This window comes from Notamacropus eugenii, chromosome 4, assembly GCF_028372415.1.
Source record: "Notamacropus eugenii isolate mMacEug1 chromosome 4, mMacEug1.pri_v2, whole genome shotgun sequence".
Taxonomy (NCBI): Eukaryota; Metazoa; Chordata; class Mammalia; order Diprotodontia; family Macropodidae; genus Notamacropus; species Notamacropus eugenii.
Window position 1 is genome coordinate 22,009,877 of NC_092875.1, and position 22,211 is coordinate 22,032,087.

General features: G+C 46.7%; 1 protein-coding gene across 10 annotated transcripts in view; it reads left to right on the top strand.

Moving 5' to 3' along the window:
- The first annotated feature begins 604 nt into the window (after positions 1-604).
- Positions 605-22,211, top strand: part of GIT2 (GIT ArfGAP 2) — a 46,606-nt gene continuing 24,999 nt past the window's right edge. For 2 of the 10 annotated variants that reach the window (XM_072600143.1, XM_072600147.1), the window contains exons 1-10: positions 619-766; positions 11,003-11,136; positions 12,774-12,886; positions 13,497-13,602; positions 16,518-16,604; positions 16,763-16,893; positions 18,981-19,075; positions 20,312-20,357; positions 21,228-21,276; positions 22,027-22,099. In XM_072600143.1, coding sequence (XP_072456244.1) covers positions 715-766; positions 11,003-11,136; positions 12,774-12,886; positions 13,497-13,602; positions 16,518-16,604; positions 16,763-16,893; positions 18,981-19,075; positions 20,312-20,357; positions 21,228-21,276; positions 22,027-22,099 — 886 coding nt within the window. In that variant the 5' untranslated portion in view covers positions 619-714. Of the gene's footprint in view, positions 767-1,719; positions 1,802-11,002; positions 11,137-12,773; positions 12,887-13,496; positions 13,603-16,517; positions 16,605-16,762; positions 16,894-18,980; positions 19,076-20,311; positions 20,358-21,224; positions 21,277-22,026; positions 22,100-22,211 lie in introns of those variants that run through there. The other 8 variants (XM_072600141.1, XM_072600148.1, XM_072600144.1 and 5 more) reach the window with 6 other exon arrangements.

The following is a 22,211-nucleotide window of genomic DNA, read 5'->3' on the forward strand; positions in this document are numbered from 1 at the left end:
CTCCCCCCCCGCCCCCACCCGGGGCGCGCGGTCATTCCCCGCCCTTGGACTGGAAGCTCCTCGCGGGCGGGGCCGCTCTTCCGCCTCTTTAGATGTCCCCAGCGCTCCCGCGCGTAGTAGGTCCTTAATAAGTCTTTATTGAATTGAATTAACTGTGACCGGAGGTTGTGAAGTAGTCACATGATCCTAGATCTGGAGCCGGAAGGGCCCCGAGGGGCCTTTAACTTAAGGGCTTTCTTTTACAAATAAGGAAACTGAGCCAGAGAAGAGAAGTGACTGGACCAAAAGGGACCAGGGGCCAACCCGAGTTCTTTCCGCTACACTAGTTATTTCTGAGGACTGGGAAAGGTTTCTTGTGTGTCCCCAAGGCTGCTGCCCCCCTCTCTATTTTGGGGCTTCTTGGGGCGCTGGCAGCTCTGACATTCCCGGAATCGATGTGAAGGATCCAGGAAAAGGCGTGGCGGCCGCCCTGCCCTTATCCAAGATGGCGCCAGGCTTCCGCAAGCCGCTTCCGGCCACGTGACGGTGCCCCGCCTTCGGGCGGGGCGGTGGAGCTGGGGCGCCTGCGCGCTGCGCCTGCGCGCTGCCGAGGGGGAGGTGCCGCCGCCGCCGCCGCCGCTGCCGCCGCCGTGGGGCTGCCAGCGCTGCCGGGAGCGGAGCTGTCGGAGCGGAAGCGCTGCCGCCGCCGCCGTCGGGGCGCCGGAGGCGGGCGCCATGTCGAAGCGGCTGCGGAGCAGCGAGGTGTGCGCCGACTGTAGCGGCCCCGGTGAGTGAGCGGCGCCGAGCGGGCCGGGCTGGGGGCGCCGCCTCCGGGCCGTCAGGCTGTGCCCCCCCGGGGCAGCTGCGGGGAGGCGGGAAACGAGCGGGGGACTGGGCCCGGGCCGGGCGGCGCCCGCGGCAGGTGTCAGCCTAGGGACCCCGGCGTCCGCGCCCTAGCCCGCCCAGGGCGAGAGCCGCAGGGCCGAGGGAACGGGAGGGACCGACCCCCGAGGGGGGAAACTGAGGCCCGGAGCGGGAGTGGTGGCAGGATCCCAAGCCAGAGCCGGGTCAACCCAAGCCTCGCACGGTGCCGGAGGCCTCGGGGGCGCAGAGCGGGGCAAGTCGGGAGCACCTATTAAGCGCCTACTAGATGCCAGCTAAGGGTTTCGAGACCCTGAGAGCGAGCGCAGATGTGGACAGGGCAGGAGGGGGAAGCTGAGGCTGGAGGGGTGCCCCTGCCCTGGGCAAGAGGTACCGGCGTGGCCAGAGGGAAGTGGGGGGCGGGGGTGCTCATCGGCTCCACCATCCCCGCAGAGCTCCCCCGGGAGCATCTCCTCTCTTTACAGAGGGGGAGACCGAGCCAGGAGGGGCTGGGGGGTCCCCCGGGAGCATCTCCTCTCTTTACAGAGGGGGAGACCGAGCCAGGAGGGGCTGGGGGGTCCCCCGGGAGCATCTCCTCTCTTTACAGAGGGGGAGGCCGAGCCAGGAGGGGCTGGGAGGTCCCCCGGGAGGATCTCCTCTCTTTACAATCCAAGAGACCTGAGGGACTGTTTTGGCCAGGGAGTCCTAAGGTGGAGCCTGAAGATCCCTAGGTGTCTGGAGATAAATTTCATAGAGTCTATGAACATGAATGTGGGAAAATGTGGTCTTTATTTTCTCTCTCCTCTTAACTGAAGCACAGCATTTCCTTCAGTCATTTAGAAATGTTCAAAGAAGGGGTCTCCGCATCCCCAGACCACCCCAGGAATCTGGAGCAGGAGAACAAGGATGAGAACGCCCATCTCCTCCAGCCCCCTCTTTGTATGTCTGAGGGACCTTCCAGGTGTCTGCTTCCACTCCCTTACTTGACTGATGAGGAAACTGAGCTTCCAAGAACCTCAAGAGATCCCTTAACTCAGCCCCTTCTTTTACAAGGGGGAAACTGAAGGCTAGAGTGACCCAGCATTTGGTGCTGGTCGTCCTACGCAGGCATTAGAATGTATCGTCATTCCCTCACCGTGGTCAGGTTGACTATCCAGGTGTTATTATCCCCAGTTTACAAATGAGGAAGCCAAGGTCCCTTGACCCAAGGATTGTGTGACCCTGGAATTTGAATCTGGGTGCTTTGGCTCATGATCCAGGGCTCCCTTCACACCATCTTCAATGAATCAACGAATTTTTACAGAGCATGTTTGGTGTCAGGCCCAGTGCCAGGAATCCTGAGTTCTGGCATTCTCTGGGAAAGTGACTTCATCACCTCAGGAATGGGTCAAATGCAGCTTTGACATCCTAGGGTCTTTGGTGCTGTGAGCCCACCAGATCGACAGAAGAGAAAAAGATGGGCTCATTCACCAGTTATGAGAGCTTGTGTTTTTAGTTGTGTTTAGTATCCATTAGTTTGTTAGCTGTTGTTGTCTTCTGGGTTCATGGGGTTCTTGTTGAAGGTTGTTGGGGTTTTTTTCCATCGCTGTAGGAGGTCACCTGTTTACTTTAAAGTAGCTTTGTTGTTGTTCAGTTCTGACCGATTCCTCATGCCCTCATTTGGGTTTTCTTGGCAGAGATACTGGAGGGGTTTTCCACTTCCTTCTCCAGCTTATTTTACAGATGAGGAAACAGAGGCAAACTGGGCTAAGTGACTTCCCCAGGGTCACCCAACTAGTAAGTGTCTGAGGCTAGATTTGAACTCAAGAGGATCCATCTTCTTGACTCCAGGCCCAGCTCTATACTCTGCCCTTAGAATAAGTTGGGAGTGCTCAGTGTTTTCATTCACTAGATCAGCTTAGATCCCTCCTCACTTTCTCAGCCAAACTCCTAGCAGAAAACTGTTGCAGGTGGTTTCCACCACTCCCTCCGCCCTCATCCCTTATCCCCTTGCAGTTTGGCTTCTGACCTCGACACTCAAATCAAATTATGGTTCCCAGTGCTATCAGTTATCTCTGAATTGTCATATCTGACAGTCTTTTCTCAGGCAGCATTCAATAACCCTGACCTTATTGTCCTCCCAGACATTTCTCCTGGTGCTCCTCCCTGCCTGTCCATTCCTCATCCCCTAACCGTGGATCTTCTCCCAGGCTCTGTCCTGGGCCCTCTTCTCTCTTGGTGCTGCCTTGGTAATCTCATCTGCTCCCATTATCGTCCCAGTGCACACAGTTCCCAGATCTGTCCAGGCAGCCCCAGGGCCACGTCTCATCCTGCCTTTGGGACATTTCATCCTGGGATCACAGACTCATCCCATGCAGACAACTTGTTCTTGATCCCGGAACCCACCTTTCTTAAGCACGAGTGTCTCTTCTTTCAAAGGCATTGATTGTTGCCGTTCTCCAGGTACAGAGCACCTTAACTTCACCTTTTGTATCCAGTCAGCAGCCAGATCTTGGCATTTCTGATTCTCCAGCCTGAAGTGCAGGATTCCCTACTCCATTAGCTCCAGGGGCTCTCTGCTGCCTTCAGGATAAAATATAAACTCAATTTGTCTTCTGAAACCTCACCAGCTGGCCTTAGCCCACCTTCCAAGCCTCCTGTGGTTTTCCATTCCGTTCTGGCCAGCCTGGCCCATCCCCCATACCTAGGATGCCCTCTCTCCTTCCCAGGGCCCCAGAGAAGCCCTTTTTTCAACACTCAGTTCAAGCACCACCTTGTGTATCAGTCCCATTGAGTTTTTACTTAACTCTGTATATAATCATACATATGTATGCATGTATGTATAGATACACGTTTGTATATGTATATGCTTGTATGCATATACACATATACACACATCTCCTCCAATGGAATGGAATTGCACAGAACAGAGGGACTTGTCTTTTTATCTTGGTGTCTCCACTGCACACTGGTCCTGACTTCTAGTAGGTGCTTGATAGATTCTTGTTTGACTAATTCACGGCATTGATGGATGCAGTGAAATGAGATCATAGGAATTATAAGCTTTAAATTTGGAGGGGGCATACCGGGCCACTTCACAGATAAAGAAGTTAAGGCCCCAAGAGGCTAAATGATTGGGTGGAAGTCTCACAGGATAGGAAGCGGTCAAGCCACAATTTGAACTCTGATCTTCTCATTCTTCACCAAGGCCTCCCTGTTGGTCTCTCCGTTAGCCTTCCCTCTGTGGTCCTTTCTTTGGACAGGGTTAGAGCACTCCTATCCATGAGGGAAAATGCAGTTAAGAATTCAAGTTATCTTCCACTGACTTTGCATTGAAAAGTGGCTCCATCTGCCTTTGGGATTCACAATCCTTACTGCCTTCCTGGGGTGGTAGGGGACTTGGTGGCCTTTGGAGCCCAGTCCTCTCCAAAATAAGGGTCTTGCGCAGAGTCCTTGGACATCAGTATTTCTGTACCCATTTTTAGAATGCCATTCTTGTCATTTTGAAGCTTGGCTGGAGCTTTAAAATGGACCGAGTTAACTAAAACCTCATGTGGCAGTGTGAATGTGTGTCCTACAGGACAAGCAGGGTTATCCTTCCCTTTGCAAAGAAGGAAGGAAGGAGAGGCCAAGTTTGAAACATGGCTGTTGCAAGAACTAAATGAGATGGGGCTCAGTAAATGCATCTGACCGAAAATGTCTTTATTCACTGAAATTACAATTCTCTGAGTTCAGCTCTCCACACTGTTTGTTTCACCTTTTAGTTGGACCGAAGAGATGTGTGATTCAGATATGTCTTCAGCCCAGCTCTCCCCTTGATTTGTATCAATCTTTTTTGACTCTCCAAAAGATTTTTTTGACCAAAGAAAAATTGCTTTCCCAGTCCTAGGATCAGTGCAGATATAGCCTTGTCCTTCGGGGACATTTTCTGCTTTTCAAAGCCTCCTCACATCCAGGATCTCATTGTCATTGTTGCTGTAGGCCTGATCTGCAGGGCCTTGAGTCACTTCCTTCCTGTTTTGAGTATACTAAGAATACCTTGAAATGTGTAGCGAACTTGTGGACCTGGAGATTTGAGTTTCTTTTCCTGCCAACGGACCCCGAAGACTGTGGGTGGCTACCGTTTATTTTCAAGGAGTAACTTATGTTTCACTTGTTGAAAGAACTCCCGAGGAGACCGTGCCTTGTGCCTGTTGATGATTTAACCAGGGGTGGGGAGGCCGCATGTGGCCCTCTAGGTCCTCAAATGCAGCCCTTCACTTGTGGCCTCAAGGCTACAGGCTCCCCACCCCTGGCTTAGCCTCTTGGTTGCCCATCCTTTCCAAATTAACCCTGGTGTTTTCTAATGCTTCTTGGGAGATGAAAGTGCAGTATGCAAAGCTCTGGGAGCTGAATTGTAAATGCATGGTTTGTACAGACCTGGGTCACTGCATACCTGCCACTGTGGGCCTGTGTGCAGATGTCTTTGCATACAGTCCCTGTGTCTTGGGACTTCTTTTCTCCAACACTCGGCAGGTGTAGCAACCAAGATGGTGTTAGAGACTTGGGGGATTAGCCATCTAGGGGACTATTTCACTGTGATCCCCAATTTTGGGACATATTTTAATATTTTGAAGTTCAATCAGTAAACATTTATTAAGCACCTACTGTGTGCCACGCACTCTGCTGAGTGCTAGGATACAAAAAGAGGGAAATGACCATCTCTGCTTCAAGGAGCTTACAATCCAAAGAGGGAGACACCATGCAAACAAATATGTGCCTGGCAAGCTCTACACAGGATAAATAGGAAATGGTTAACAGAGGGAAGGCACTGGAATTGAGGGGGTGGGGAAGGCTTCCTGGAGAAGGTTGGGTTTTAGTTGGGACTTTGTTCCCATTACCGTACCTCATTCTTGCTTGATTAGACTTGACAGGGCCTCTGAGATTTGTGCTCTTGCATTGAATTGGACAAACTTGACTTTGTGTGCTGGTCTGCCTTGTGGTCCTTGTGGTCAGCTGAGTTTTCATCACACTTGCATGTGTGAAAATGACTGGAGTTGTGTGCATTTTGACTTAGAATATCCCTGTAGATGGTGCTCTTTTCTTCTGGAGTGTAGTAGAACAAAGATATTGCAGTTCTCGGCTGCTCTGTCTTAATTTTCTCTTCCTTTCCTGGACCCCCTAAATATGTGAGTCCAAAGAGGCACCTAGATTGTTTATTGTCACCTTCGAATGATTCTTTAAAAATTAGCTGCTCTTGTAAATTGGCCTGACCATTCTGAAAAGCAGTTTGGAGCTGGGCCCCCCACATCATGAGTCTGCATCCTCCCTTTCACTCAGTGATACCACTTCCATGTCTGTGCCCCAAAGAGATCAAAGGAAGAGTAAGAGCATCTCTTTTTGTGGTGGCAAAGAATTGGAAACTGAAGGGATGCCCATCCATTGGGGAATGACTGTGAAGGTGATAGAATGCTGATATGTTGTAAGATATGAGGAAGGGAATGATTTTAGAGAAGCCTGAGAAGACTTGGATGAACTGATGCTGAGTGAGAACGCTTTATTCAATAACAACAGTGCCGTAAAGACAACTTTGAAAGAAAGACTGACACAGGGACCAGCCGTGATCCCACAGGGCTCAGGAAGTATGCTTTACACCGCCTGGCAGCACAGAGAAAGACAGATGTAGTTTTTGGCTGTAGCCAATTCGGGAATCTGTTGCTTGACTACAAATTTGTTACATGGCTTTATTTTTGTTGCTTTTTCACAGGAGGGTAATGGTAGGCAGGAGAAGAGGTGACTTTTAATTAGAAAAAAGTATTTTTAAAAAGTCAGCTGATCTTTTTTTCTTGTAGATCAGATACTGGTTGATAATGTCAGTATTGGAGGGGAAATGCATTTCCCCACTACTCCTTTTTGTTAATAGTTAGATAACTTGCAGAGAGCTGTTGTGTTCAATGCTTCTCTGTTTTTAACTAAGCTAAATGGTGACTTTCTGTTCTGACTTCTCTCTTTTTGAATTTTATCTGGGGCTCTTTCTAGTGATAGTGAATTTGAGTGAGTTTCTGAAGATATCAGTATAATATTTGGAAAATAATTCTAAGAAGAAATTTGTCACTGTCTTGTTTTTCTTCATATTTTGATAGATATACAGAAGACGTTGCACCATCTATATGTTTTTAGGTTTGTGCCAAGTCCAAAAAGCCAATTTATCAGTTGCAGTACTCAACTCAAAAATCCTAGTAATTTTTCACAGTATAGTTTGTAAAGATCTGAATTTGGTAGTAAAAACAAAAGTGAAGTTCCTCTATGTTTTCTAGTGATTTGGGGCTACCTAGAGGCATTGCAGAATTTTTTTTAACACTGGAAGGACTGGCTATGTAAATTGATATGAGGATTTCATTATAATTCTACTTTGAAATAACAATTTTTATTCCATTTTCATTATGGATTTTAAAATGCACCGCATCAATCACAACTTGGTCCTTTGAAGTATTCCTAAATTCTGGACCTTCTGGTGTCAAAGGATAAAATTCTCTCTTGAAGGTAACTTGAACAGTACTCATTTTTCAAGCTGTCAATTAAATGAAAGGACAGATCTTCATTCAATTTTATTTTTTAGTATTTAGTGGACTTTACTCAAATTAGTCTATTAACCGAGTTTAAATCTCATTTCTTTTGAAAGCGATGAGGCTAAGTTCTGTGGAATTTTATACAGCACGAATATGAACACTCAAAGTACTACTTTCTCAGTTGAGATTGTGGCCTTCCATGGCCCCCTGGTTTTCCAGCTCTTAGAATAATAGAATGTTTAAATTTATTCCATTCCGACTTGGATAACAAATTGCCCCCATTCACCCCTACGCAATCATTTCTTCTCTTTCACCTTCTTCCTTGTTACTAAGAGATATGCCTCTGGCTTTCTGCGGGTCCCTCAGAATCTCTCTTGATCTAATCATGCCCCCAGCCAGCCAGCTAGCTCCCTCTTGATCTCCCTCCTCTCCTTGTTGGCTCAGCTGCTTGAGAAAGCATCCTCTACTTCCTCTCTTCTCTCCCTCCTCTGCAGTCTGGCTTCCCCACGTCATTCACTTGAAATTCCCCTCTCCAGAGTTACCATTGCTCTCTCAAGTGACAGGTCCAGTGGCCTTCTTGCAGGCAGGATTCTCCTTAGTCTCCTCTGCAGTTCTGGTGACGCTTTCCTCTCCTGCCCTCCCTCTATCCATGTGCTCCTTCTCAGTCTCCTAGCCTGGTGTGCTCACTCCCCATGGCTCTGTCTGGGCTTCTCTTACTGGTCGATCCCATGATCAGCTCCCATGAGTCTTGCTTGCACTTGGTTCCCAGACCTAATCTCTCCCCCAGTGGCTGCTCTTGTGTCTCTGAGTGCCTCTTAGGCATCTCCAACGGGATGCCCGGTGACATCTTAAACTCAGCATGTCCCAAATAGAACCTCAGGGCCTCCTACCCCAGCTGCAGTCTAGTCCCGGCCCTCAGCATCTCTTCCCTGGGTGAAGGCAGTTGCCTTCTAACTGGTCTTCTGCCTTCTTTTCTGTCCCTGACTTGGGGCCGAGAGAACTGGATTCAAATTCTCCCTCTGACGTTTGATGTTTTTGTAAGCTGCCAATTCACCATATTCCCCAATGTCTCATTTTCATTCTCGGAAACATGGAGATAATATAATACCATCTCATGTATCTGAAAACTCACCTGGAAGACCTTTAAATGCTACTTGAACTATGACTCATTATCACATATTCTAGAATTTGAGTTGGAAGGGACTTTGGGATCCTCTGAACTGGTCCATATCTGAAGAGGGAGCCCTGCAGGAGCCTCTCTTCTCAGAGAGCTCTAGTGACAGAGCTGCATTTCCTCTGTATCCATCCTAAACATGTCTCTTTTCAGCTTTAATCCACTGCTCCTGATTCTGCCTTCTGGAGCTAAACAGAAAAAGTCTAATCTGTCTCCAGGCTAAAGCTCCCTTACCCACTCCACCTACTCCTGGGCATCTTACCTGCTTAGCAGTGTTCTTCCTATGCTGTAATGACTGGAGCAGAGCCTAATGCTTTAGAAGGTGGTCCAAGCAGGGCCAGAGGACATAGACAGGCCCATTAATCTCTTTATTCCTGGGAGTGATCCTCCTCTGGGGTCACACTGCCGACTCACTGAGTTTGCATGTCACTAGAAATCTTAGATCCTTTTCAAAGCAACTGCTGCCAAACCATGACTTGTGCACCTTCTTACTCATAAAATGGATTTTTTGAACCCAAGTGACATTTATCCCTAATGAACTTGATTTAATTCATCTTATTAGCCTCAGCCCAGTGCTGTAGCCTGACAATAGCTTTTTGGATCCTGACTTGGTCCTCTAGCTTACTGTTTCTCCCATTTGTATGTCCTCTGCAAAGGTGCTGAGCATGCCCCTTAGCCCTTAATCCAAGTCACTGATACAAGTGTCACACAGCTGAGCACTGGTCCCTGGGGCCCTCCACTGGGGACCTCCTGCCACAGCGACATTGAAGCATTAATGACCACTTTTTGAGTCAGACTATTCAGCCAGTTCCGGATTCTTCTGATTATATTACCATCTGGCCTATATCTTTCCATCTTTTCTAGAAGAAAAGATGCTTTGCTAAAAATCTAACTAGGTGTCTCCATAGCACATAGAGTGCTGGGCCTGGAGTCAGGAAGACTCGTCTTCATGAGTTCAAATCTGGCCTCAGACACTTCCTAGCTATGTGACCTGGGCAAGTACTTAACCCTGGTTCCCTCAGTTTCCTCATCTGTCAAATGAGCTGGAGAAGGAAATGACAAACCCCTCCAGTATCTTTGCCAAGAAAACCCCAAATGGGGTCACAGAGAGTCAGGCACGACTGAACTGAACAACATCTGCAACAACTTGGATTCTTAGGTACAAACAGGACTGAAAAATGACTGGAGTAAAAATCCATGCTCAGTTTAGTCTAAAAAAGTCTAAAAAAGCTCAGTCTGTTGCCACTCCAAGAGCCATGCTGACCATTGTAATCACTGCTTCCTTCTGAAGTGCCCACTAGCCTTCTCCTGAATGATCAGGCCCAGAATTCCCCCAGGAATTGATCCCCAAGTTCATTGGCCTGTGGTCTGTATGATTACTGTAGCTGATGTATAATAAGGAAGGCATGCATCTCTGGAGATAGTTCTTAGCAAAGCTCGGCTCTCCATAGGATGTCACAACCTGGTCATTGCAATGCTTTGTTGGTTCCAGTAAATTCTGCCACTTCTCTGGGATGGGGGCAGTGGTCTGAGGTGAATGAGCCTTTTATTTGGCTTGGTACCTCTTCTGTAAGTGTAGATGCACACACACTCTTTTTAAAATTAATTGAGACAGTTTGATTGGAATTGTTATCAGATCCACTTGCAGACAAATGAGGATGTTTGACGTCCCAGGCCAGTGGAGCTTTGTTATGAGGGAGCTCCCAAGTCGTTGCTGTTCAGAGGGTTTGAGCCTCTGGTAATATGTCTTCCTGGGCTCCTAACACCAGGTTATGATTCATGTTGAAAAGTCTCTGACTGTTGGTTGCGTTGTAAGCAAAGTGTCGGGGTTAAGGTTTGAAAGGACTCCATCCTTCCTCTGCTCCACTGAATAAGGGGAGGGGACCAGTCTTTTCTTACAAGGGCTGGTGCTTTAGATGCCTTTCTTGATTTAGAACATTACCTTTTAGTTCTAAAGTTAAATGTAGTTTAAATACAGTTTAGTTTTCTTCTAAAATATAGTTCTAAATTCCCATTTGGAACATGTGTACATTCCCACCGGGGGTCCTGGTGTGAGCTTATGTTAGGCTGAAGTCTGGCTATAATTCCTCCGTGTAGAGATTGAACATGTGACCTCAGTATCAGCAGCACTTTGCTTAGGGCCAGGCTGTCATCAGCTTGACTCCCCATCAGTTCAAGTCAGCAAATACTCATTTATGCTAGGTGCACAGGATACAAAGACAAGCTATAAATCATCCTCACCCCTGAGGAAGTTCTGTTCTGCTGAGAAATACAGCTTATAAACAGGTTTAAATAAAATAATTTAATGAGAAAGAGAACACTGAAAACTGAGGGAGCATGTGTGCTTTATGTTTCTTTGGAAAAACAATTCAGTTCATAATATGTTTTGCCGTTTTTGCCTGTACTGCATCCCTTTGTCATATTTTCTAATCCAAAATGCTGCTTTCCTTTTCCTTCTTAGATCCTTCTTGGGCTTCAGTAAATAGGGGGATTTTAATATGTGACGAGTGCTGCAGTGTGCACCGGAGTCTGGGACGTCACATCTCTCAAGTAAGGCATCTGAAACACACGCCGTGGCCTCCCACATTGCTCCAGGTAAAGGTCTTGCTTGTACTTCTGCTACTTTGTGATATAAATTAGATAGGGCTTTCCTTCATTAGAGAAGGTTCTGTTTGCATTAGAATGTATAATGAAACTTCCATAAATCCTTGAGCAGCATGGCATGACATAAGTATTGAATTGGCCCTTCTTTGATCAGTGCTTTGTGACCTAACCTGACATCCAGCCTGTGGCTCCAGTGAGCTTTTACCAGACTGGCTTCCTTTGTGACAGGACAATAGCATTTGTGTTCAGCTTGACTCCTTCCAGTGGCCTATACTGTCCTTTTCGTGTGGTGATGCCTTGTGGTGTTATAATGGAAGGAGTCCTGGACTTGAGCCTGGATTCAAATTCTGCCTTAACACCAGCCCTGTGACCAGAGACAAGTTAATCTCTCTATTTCCTCTTCTGTAAAATGGAGATAATGGGACAGGGTGGCTCAGAGGCTCAAATGCTGCCAGTCCTCAGAGGTAGATAGATGTCCACAATCATTATCACCATTAACATCACAAATAGTTATTTCCCAAAGCTCCTGTGGCTGGAAATGTTCTTCATTGTCCTTAGATTCCTGGGTACCTGCTAATATTTTTTAACCTCATTGCTGAAGTAATAAAGACTTCATATCTTAGGACAATTCCAATTTTTCCAAGCATTGGCCTTAATTCAGTTTTCTAAAGTTGTTACTGTGTGGGGTCCCTCTAGTTTGGGGTGGGAAACCTGCTGCCTCTAGGCCACATGTGGCCCTCTAGGTCCTCAAATGTGGCTTTTTTTTTACCGAATTCGGGTCTGTGATATTTGGATTCTATCAGAGGGCTGCACTTGAGGACCTAGAGGGACATATGTGGCCTCGAGGCTGCAGGTTCCCCACCCCTGCTCTAGGTCCTCCCCATTGTATTTAGTTTTTTTCTCTGCCCAGTGCTGAGTGAAATGCTGGCTCAGTTTTTGCCTTTTGCTTGAGGCCCATTGTAATTTCATACGTGTTTCTATTTTGGTTTGACACATTTTACTGTCCAGGGGCGCCCGAAGTTAAGCATGTGTTTCTCCTCCTATATTTGTCTTGAATACATGTTTCACTGGCTCTGTGGCCAGATACTTGTCTCATCCATCAAGTGCAGTCTCAGTGACCTAAGCCCCAAACAAATGGTGTTTAATCCCTTCCATAAAACTGCCCCACACTGATGTAAAGGCGGGCACCTTACTTGCAGCGTCATCCTTTCTACTGTAATCAGGAATTGGGTAGAGGGCAGATGAGCGATGACAAGCTCTCTAGTTCACAGCAGAACCTCTGTTCTGTTGCAGAAAGCAACAGCCTGTGATTTTTAGAATCCAAGTGTGGTATTAGGTTTGTATGAAGCATAGAGATGCCAGATTTCAAATGTGAGTCCTTTTGTTCTGAGGAGTCATGAAGAACTTTTCCTGAATTGTAGCCTCTGACAGTGGTGTAGTGAAGCTCTCGGAGAGCACTCGCTCTCTGACACTGAGAACCAGGGCCCTGGACATCCTCCGAGTTAGGGCAGCGGGAGGGCGGGGCACTGTCCTCTGCCGGCTCGAACTCTCCAGTTTAATTTCCATGCTTTGCTCATTACCGAATGAACCGAGACTAAAATGTGATTTTTTTTAACCTTTGCTTGTAGATGGTTGAAACTCTGTATAATAATGGTGCTAATTCTATCTGGGAACATTCTTTGCTGGACCCTGCTTCCATTATGAGTGGGAGGCGTAAAGCTAATCCACAGGATAAAGTGCAGTGAGTGGAAAGTTTCTAAATACCTTTTTTCTTTGTAACTTGGGGGGTGGGTGGGGCAGCATTTAAAGCAATTCAGTTCTTTTTGTTTAGTCTCCCAAGGACAGCAGAGGGAGTGAGTGGTGAGCCTGATCTTAAAGCAGGCACCAGCATTCAGAGCTTTGGAGACACTGGTGTGGATGAGCTACTGACTGTAATGACAGTCATCTTTCTTTATTGTACTTCTTTGTTGATTCACCGTTTTCAACCCAAGTTACCAAGACAAGCACTAGTAAATAAAACAAACTTAGGAGGCTAGTGTCTTTTAGCAGGAGAGACCCTGGCTTGGTGGCAAGAACGCTCGGTTGTGTGCACACCTTTGTCTTGGCCTGCGATCTTGCGTGGCTGCCTGTGCTTGTCATTCCATGGTAGCATTAGGAAAACAAGCAGGTCTTGAGGTTGGCGGATCAAGGGAGAGGGGGAACTAACGTGCTTGTTACTGCCCTCTCACAGCAGACATTGCCGGGCCTCACTAAGCATCTTGCAGGACTTGTGAGTCTCCCAAGGCATAAAGAATAGGGAATAACATGTCTGAATTAGGAGTAACTAATTTTCCGTTTTGGTTTTTAACTAGTCCCAATAAAGCAGAATTCATCCGAGCCAAGTACCAGATGTTAGCATTTGTTCATCGCTTACCTTGCCGTGATGATGACAGTGTTACTGCCAAAGACCTTAGTAAGGTAAGCCTGTGACTCTTTCCTTCTAAAAATCACTATAGTTCTACACAAACAAATAATGTTTATTAATCATTTTTATTTTGTCAGAAAAATCAGTTTGGTAAAAGCCATCCATTATTTGTAGACTCTGGATCATTAATAACTCTATTATATGAGGTTGGTATCCCCTGCATTTGAAATGAACAGAATCTCAGCATCCACCTAGTCTAACCTATACCACCCCCCCATCCCCCCCAAAAAAGAAAACAATCCATCATCGTTCAGCCAGTGCCAGGGAGCTGCTACTACCCAGGGCAGCTGGGTCTATTTTGGGGTCACTTTTGGATGATTCTAATGGTTAGAAAGTTCTGCTTCCTACCCCCATTCCCCCCATCAAGTTTAAATTTGTTGCTTTGCTCTCTGGGGCCATTTTCATGTGACAAACCTTTAAAGTTGCTATTCTTACATGTCTCAGCCACCAGCCTCCCAGTCATGTCTTGCCCCAGACCAACATCCCCAGTTTCTTTAACCCAGCCCCCTGTGAGAACTTGAGGGCCTTCACTCTCCTGGTCCCCCCTTCTCAAAGAGTTCCTTCTCAAATGTAACTGAATACAGTATTCAAGGTGCATTGGGACCAGGACACTTGATAAGGGGACTTTCCCCTCTGTAGTCCTGGAAGCTTGGTGGCTGCAGAATCCTACCATTTTCTCATGGGATTGTAGAGTTAAAACTGAAATGGGCCTCAGAGACCATTAAGTCCAAGCACCCCACCCCCCATTTTACAGATGAGAAAACTGAGGCTTGGAGATGGAAAGTCAGAGGCAGGATTGGAACTCCAGTCTTCCTGACTGCCAAGAGCAGCACCCTGTCCCGTGCACCCTGCTGCCTCTCCAGTTCATGTCACCTATGTTTGGCCGAAAGGGGAAAGTACATGCTCCCAAAAGCACAATTTGCATTTAATACAGATATTTAAAAAATTCCTTTTCTTGATGTTTTAAAGGTTATAAAGTGGGGAAAATTTTTTGTTTCTAAATGCTTATGGATATTATTGAGTGGCCGCATTTCATTTCATTTCTATCCCCTGCCATTGTGGCATTAATAGTGGGCAGAAGAAAACCAGTGGAAGAATATGAATCTTTTCAGGCCTGTGGTGATGGTCCACAGAGCAGCCTCTGGCCTGGGTGACCTTTGTGGTCAAGCTCATGAGCTTGGGATCCTTGTGGTTTGACTCAGCTGTCATCTGTGGAGGGGCCAGAGCTTTCTCATAGACATGAAGCGTTAGCATGCAGGAAAGAGGCTGCTTTGCTCTGAAAATATTGATCTGGGACCCTCTTTTCTTGTCCCTCCATTTGACTTGGCAGTCTCATCAGCTCCTATGGATTTCATTACTGTCTCTATGTAATGGTTCTCAAATCTACCTGTCCTGCCCTACTTTCTGTACTGACCTCCAATCTTGTGTCACCATCTGCCTTCTGGGCATGTCAAACTGGGTGTCTGTCCAGTAGACATTTGGAGCTCAGTCTATCCAGAACTGAGTTCGTTATCTTTACCCCTTAACCCTTCCCCCACTGCCTGTCACTGTTGAGGGCATTGGCATCCTCCCAGTCTCTCAGGCTCCCACCCCCCACCCTTCTGGATCCCATATATGGTGCCCAGGTCCATCAACTTTACCTTTCAGGCATCTCTTGAATATGCCCCCTTCTCTCCTCTGACACTGCTACCCCTTTGGTGCTGACCCCCATCACCTCATACTTGGACCATTACTGTAGCCTGCAGGGACCTCTACCTGCCTCAGGCATCTCCCCTTTCCAGTCCATCCTCCATTCAGCCACTAAAGTGATTTTCCTAAGGTGCAGGTCAGATCATATCTCACACACTCACACTCACACACAGTCTCACATATAGGCACCCACACTCTCACACATGCACATATACACACTCACATACATACACTCACACACCCTATCACATACCTACACTCACACACTCTCTCATACATATGCACCCACACTCACACATGTACACACTCTCTCATACATACATTCACACACTCATGCATGCGCACACACACATAAACGCACACTTTCACATACACTCACACACACTCTTCTCTACCTTTCCAGAATTCTTATTCTTTCTGTGGTTCCTCCCTTCCCCTCTGCTGTCCTACTACCATCCAGCCACATCCTGGCCTCTTTGCTGCCCTTTCAGAAGATGCCCCACCTTCTCACTGTGTCTCACAGTCACCTGTTTTCTCCCATGGCTGGGACTCTGCTTCCTTTGTTTTCTTCAGGGCCCCCAGCTGAAATCCCACCTCCATAGGAAGCTTTTCTCAATGCCCCTTAATTCTGTTGATTACTCCCAGTTTATCCTGGACATAATTGTTTGCTTCTTGTCTCCCCGAATTAAGACTGAGCTCCTTGAGAGCCAGGACTGGCTTTTGCCTTTCTTTGTGCTGTCAGCCATTGACACAATGCCTGCCACATAGTAGGCACTTAGTAAACACTTAGTGATTCGCCAAGACATACGTCCATCTCCTTCTCTCTGACAAAGTTGGCCTTGTTCACATTCTTTATGCAAGCTTCTGTGATCCTCTCCTCTTTGATCAGCTCCTAAAGCTCAGGGATTGACAAGGCAGGAGCTTCCTACATGTCCGTGGGGAAGGCTGGATTACAAAATTCTTGGGTTGACCCAGGAGGAAGACACAGGCAGTCGCTATCTGAAAATACTTCAGCTTCAGAATAATGCAGCCTGTTTTGTTCCAGAATGGGGTATAGCGTTGGTCCACCTTGAATCCGTCCATGACCCAGAGCTGCCGGAGAGTCTTGTCCAGAGCCTTGTAGCCCAGAGGCCTGAGCTGCCCTGGGCCAGCAGCAGATCTGGGGGGTTACTCATTTTCTTCCTTCTTCTAATACATGTTTTCTCTCTCTCTTTTTCAGCAACTCCATTCAAGTGTGAGGACAGGAAATCTGGAAACGTGTTTAAGGCTACTGTCCTTAGGAGCCCAAGCCAACTTTTTTCACCCTGTATGAAAATATATTCTCATATTAGCATTAAATTAGTACTAAGTATGTTTTGTTTATGCAACTGAAAATCTAGTTGTTTAGTTGTACTTTTTAGAAAACATTTGTTTGTAATGATTCTCATTTAAATTTCACGTCTGCTTCTTATTAATGACTCCTAGGAGAAAGGAAACACCCCACTGCACGTTGCTGCCAAAGCTGGGCAGATTCTACAGGCTGAGCTGTTGGCAGTGTATGGGGCCGACCCGGGCACACAGGACTCGAGTGGGAAAACCCCCATTGATTATGCAAGGTAAGGGCCTCAGACTGGGCCGCGGCTCTTCTGCTTTAGTTACTGGGGATGCTGTGTGTGAATTTGTGAGGAATACCACGGCCACAGAATTAAAGTGCTTGCACTTAGCGTCTAACACCCCGTCAGAGGTGAAGGTGCGCTGTCATTTCACTTCAAAGATGAAGACACTTGAAACAGTTGAATGAATTGCTCCCAAACCTAATGTTGGAATAGAAGTCACATGTCCATGGCCTCCGAGTCTGAGGCATGGTGCCATTTGGTCCTCTTCTGGCTCTGAATTGAGGTGCTGTTGTGTCAGACTGAACAGGAGGCTCCTTTGCTAAACTGGAAGGCTGATGTAGAAGCCATCCAAGGACTGGGGAAATCGCTCAAGGTTCCCTGTCTTAGGTCAGAAAACATTGGCTAAGCTCTCAGTAGAGGCAGGGCTGGATAACAGCAGGTAGGCACAGTCAGGCCTGTCCTCAGGGGTCAGGGTCTCTCTGGGCAGATGAGACAAAAGCATGTGAACCAGCCCAACGATAATTATACTGGTGACAATGTGGTGGATCCAAGTGGCGCAGGAAAATGGCACCTCGGGGCTTATATTTTCCCCTTTCTTGTTTCAGTGAAAAATATTTGGTTAGATGCCGTTCTCTAGTGAATCTTCTTACTGGTTCTTTTAAACTAAAACCTCAAATTCACTGCATTCTTGGAAATTCCTCGATGTCGCCATTTGCACACATTGCCGCCACTTCCTTCTCGTTCATCTGGTACCTGATCCCACTACTCAGCTGAGCAAGCCTCCTCTCCAGGGCTCCTGAAGGCCTTTGGGCTGCTAAATCCCTTGGCCTTTTCTCATTTCCTCGCTAACCACCCCGCCTCCTGGCCGTACTCTTTACTGTATCTCCTCTAACCCAGCTGCCGATTCCTTCTGCCTTCTGTTGGCTTGACCATCATCCTTTTCCTTCCCACTGAAGGAGAGGGGTCGCCCAGAGCTCCATCCCGAGGCCATCTTCACTCCTCCATCCCCTAGGGGGATTACCTTGGCCAACATCTCTACACAAGGCCTTCCTCCTCACCTTGCCAGCTGTGCTGGATGTCTTGCTGTGGGGGTCCCATCAGCCTGCAGTGGATCTCCTCTTCCCCCCAGAGTGCCATAGTTCTCTTGAAGTAGTTATGGTTTGGTCTTTCCTCTCCCTGAGCCCTCCCAGCCTGTCACTGGTCATGTGTTCTCAGTGCTACTTTTGAGGCATCTCACCCCCAGCTGCCCCTGCTTAGGCCCTCAGCAGCTCTTAGTTGAACCATTGTTGTGGCTTCCTAATTCATTTTCCTGATGCTTCTGGTTTCCCTCCTTGCTACTCCACACAGTTCCCCAGAAAAATCTTCCACAGTGACATATCTAATCATGTCATTCTCCTGCTCAAAAGCCTTCAATGGCTTCCTCTTGCCTCTAAAACAAAGAAAAACACCTTAGTCTGGCCTGTAAGACTTCTTGGAGTCTGTCTTCCAGTTCTTGAGGCAGCTGGGTGGTGCTGTACATGGGATCAGGGAGACCTGAGTTCAGACCCTATGTCCATAATAGCATCTGCCTCCCACAATGGTCGTGAGGCATCCAGCCATTACAGATAGCTCTTTGCAAAACTTAAAGCCTCAAGAAATGCTGGTTCTGGATATCATACCTCTTTATATCCTTGGTATTGCAGCCCATTTGGACTAGACTCTTCCTTAAACTATTGCCCTTTTGTATGCACCCCTCTGGTAGAAGGGAAATACCTTGAGAGGTTGGATCTTTTTATCATCAGCAGCTAGAATTGTAGACGGTAGGTGATTAAGAAATGCTTGTGGTTGAATCAGATTGAATTCTTTGCCAAAAACCTGTTTTGCAAGTGAAAAGAGATGGCTCTGTATTTAGTGGAGTCCTGCTTTTATAAAGGTGGCTGTAACCAGAAGATGTCTGGGCCCTTCTCCTGATAGAAGGAGGCTGATTGTTCTAGACTGGCAGCTTTGGTCAGACTTCAGAGGTGTCCTCAGAAGCGTCTTTGTCCTTTTGTGTTTTAAAGCCAGTGAGCCATGCGTGACACAGATGTTGCTTTGTTTTCTCTTGGCAGACAAGGAGGGCACCGAGAGCTGGCAGAGCGTCTGGTCGAGGTACAGTATGAGCTCACAGACAGACTCGCCTTCTACCTGTGTGGCAGGAGGCCAGGTGAGTGGGCTTGCAGCTTCCCTGCTTCCATGGGCCTGGTCAGTCAGTCACTCCTGGATTATTGGGAGTGACAGACTGAAGCCATCTTGGGTCACATTAAGGAACTTTGCACAGAAAAGTTCTTAAGCGAAATTCTAGAAAACTGCCTGATGGTCCTTTATAGGATGGAGACATGAGGCCAGAACACTGGTTTTCACCCTCTCTCCATTTTATCCAAAGGATGTAATATTAGAGAGGAGTCAGAGCCCTGCAGCACAGCCAAGAGTAGTGTGGCCAAGCCAGAAGTCGGAGCTTCTTGCGATGTTTAGTGCATCTTGTATTTGGGTTTGGTTATTGAGAAGAGATGGGAAAAGTCAGCCTTCTTGTCGTAGACATCTCTTGGTTGTAGAGGTGGGAGGGGGATTATTTCCAGAGATAGTGGCCTGGAAACAGGATTCATTTTCTTAGAATTTGTGCCAGCCAGGCCTTGCAGTAAAGATTTCAGCTGTACAAGATGGGCCTTTTCATTTAATAAAATGATAATAAATTCTTTCCCCTAGTTTTTCCTGGTTCGTGTTTGCAGTATAATTCCAAAATGGTATTTGCCAACAGGGATTATCCTGATGGTAGTATGATATTTCTGACCCCTGCTCATGCCAGAAATGTCCTCTTATTCATTTTGCATCATAGAAATCCAGGGAACAATGTTTAGCAGCAAACATATTGACAGTTCAATCCCATGTAGGAAGGCATTTGACCCTAAGCCAGAGCACTATTTAAAAAGCTTCAGTAGGACTGTCAGCTGGAAGGTCCTTAGAGCAAGAATGACTTCCTTTTCCAATTCTGCTTCTCGGAGACTCTGTGTCATTTGATTAGTTCATTCTGATGAAGCCCATCAGACAGCCAGTAGCATGGGAGTGGTCACAACCCCAAACCAAGTCACCTTTTCTAAAGGCCCGCTTTGTGGCTAGAGACCACCACATATGTTGGGAAGGACTGAGATGAAAGGGTCGGCAGAGGAGGTGGGCTCTTGGCCTATTCTCCTGCCCCATTATCTGGGCCTTTGTTGTCTGCAGAGTACCTGCCTGAGTAATACCACTGCTGCTGAGCAGGCCTTCTGAAATTCAAAAGAGCAGCCTGACAATTTAAGTGGAAAAACAAAGAGGAATTGGAAAATGTGAATTGATGTGAAGTTCAGAGTACTTTTACAGTGTTTCCAAGGCATAAAAACAAATCTTAGGTTGGTTTCTATTTCAGATCACCAAAATGGACAGCACTTTATTATACCTCAAATGGCAGACAGGTAGGATCGCCTACATTCTAAAATACATTTTACACATCACTGATGTTAAATATTTCGTGGCCTGTATTTCTTGTGGCATTGTGAATAATTATGTCATAACAAAGTCCATACATTTTTTTCTTTTATGGCTTTGCAATTGGAAATAAGACAGCTGTAAGTAAACCACTGTAGATTTTAGTAATTTATAGAATGCAAGTTTGCAAAAAAATGTGCTGGTAACAGATTTACTTGGAAAAAATCCCCAGCTCTCCCGGGTTCATTACTTTAACCAGTTGACCAGAGTCTATGTTTCTCTTCTTAGAAGGAGGATCTTTTTCCTTCTTGGCCTGCTTCTCACCTAAGCAGCAGCTGCAGGAATTTCTCAAGGCCCCTTCTTTAGCTCCCAGATCTCTGCCCATTTCTGAAGGAGAACTTCTGAAGCCATCACACAGGGTTCCTAGCAGAGGGCCAGCCCCCGATGTAAACAGACTGTGCTTTCGTTTTTTACTTCACAAGCCATACCTGCACTGAAGAGGTATCAGCTTGAGAGTAGTGTGTTTTGTCTTTTAATTCATAGGAGGATTTTTACCTTAAGATATTCCCAGCATTTAATGTTTTAGGAAGGAAAGAGTTCTGCTCAGAATTCACCTACTGAGCTCCACGGGGGTATCCTGGAGTTGCTGTGTTTTCCGTCACAATTATATCTCAGGATTATAATTAACTAGAATACGATTGTGTTGTTAGTGTTATGGTATCACTTTGAATTCTGTTATAATGAGGTATAATGTTGGAAACTTGGGATGTTAATTAAAACTTTTACCAAGTTTGTAAAAATGGCTTTCTTGTTTTTCTTATTGAAATTTATATTAATTTTGTGAATTTTCTTAGCAGCCTGGATTTGTCTGAATTAGCAAAAGCTGCTAAGAAGAAACTGCAATCTGTGAGTGTCTCTGTGTACTGTTAATAAACTGTAGGGTGGGAATCGTAGCAAATGCCAAATACCAAGAGATGTGGAGCTCCAGTGTGGCCTAGACAGTGGGTTTGGTAGCTGCTTAAATGGCCAGATCCAGAATGTCACAGGGGGTGTGAGGAGGAAGAGGTGCCCCAGGGGCCATCTGGGAGACTGTCTTGCATTCTTATGAATAACTTTGATAGAGGCATAGGTATGTGGTTACCAGACGTACATGTGATACAAAGTTAACAGACAGAAAGAGTGGGCTCACTGGCTGACAGATTGCCCCAAAACCTGGACCTAGAACATTGTTCAGCATCATCAAGTATAATATGGATAAATATAAATTCAAAACAACTTCCCAAGGCTAAAATGAAGAGTGAGGTCAGAACTAAACAGACGTTTGAGAAAGATGCAGATGTCCTGAAAATGGCCTTCACCCTGTAAGATGGCGGCAACATGATGCAGGAGCCAGGGAGAGTTAGGATGTCCAGGATTGAGGAAGTGAGAAATGCATTGTGCCAGTGTGCCCCAGCAAGATCATGTGGACAGGTGAGGGCGGATGGAGGGCGTTTACTGTGTGCTGTTTGAAGACTTTGGTCAAGAACAGTCATTGACTCCTTTCTGTGTTGGTGAGGAGGATGCACCCTGTGGGTGACAGATGCGACCTGGGGCATTTCCTGTATCTCCAGTGTTCATGGTAATCCTTGTTCCTCGTGGTTCTTATTTTTGTTTCAGCTAAGTAACCACTTGTTTGAAGAGCTCGCCATGGACGTGTATGATGAAGTTGACAGACGAGAAACTGATGCAGGTGACTTACTTAGACCAGACAGAACTGGCTGTTTTCCCCTCCGCAGTTGGTTGGAAGGGTCCCGAGGCCTTGTTTTCTGAATGTTCTACTTGTATCATTTTCCGAGGGGAGT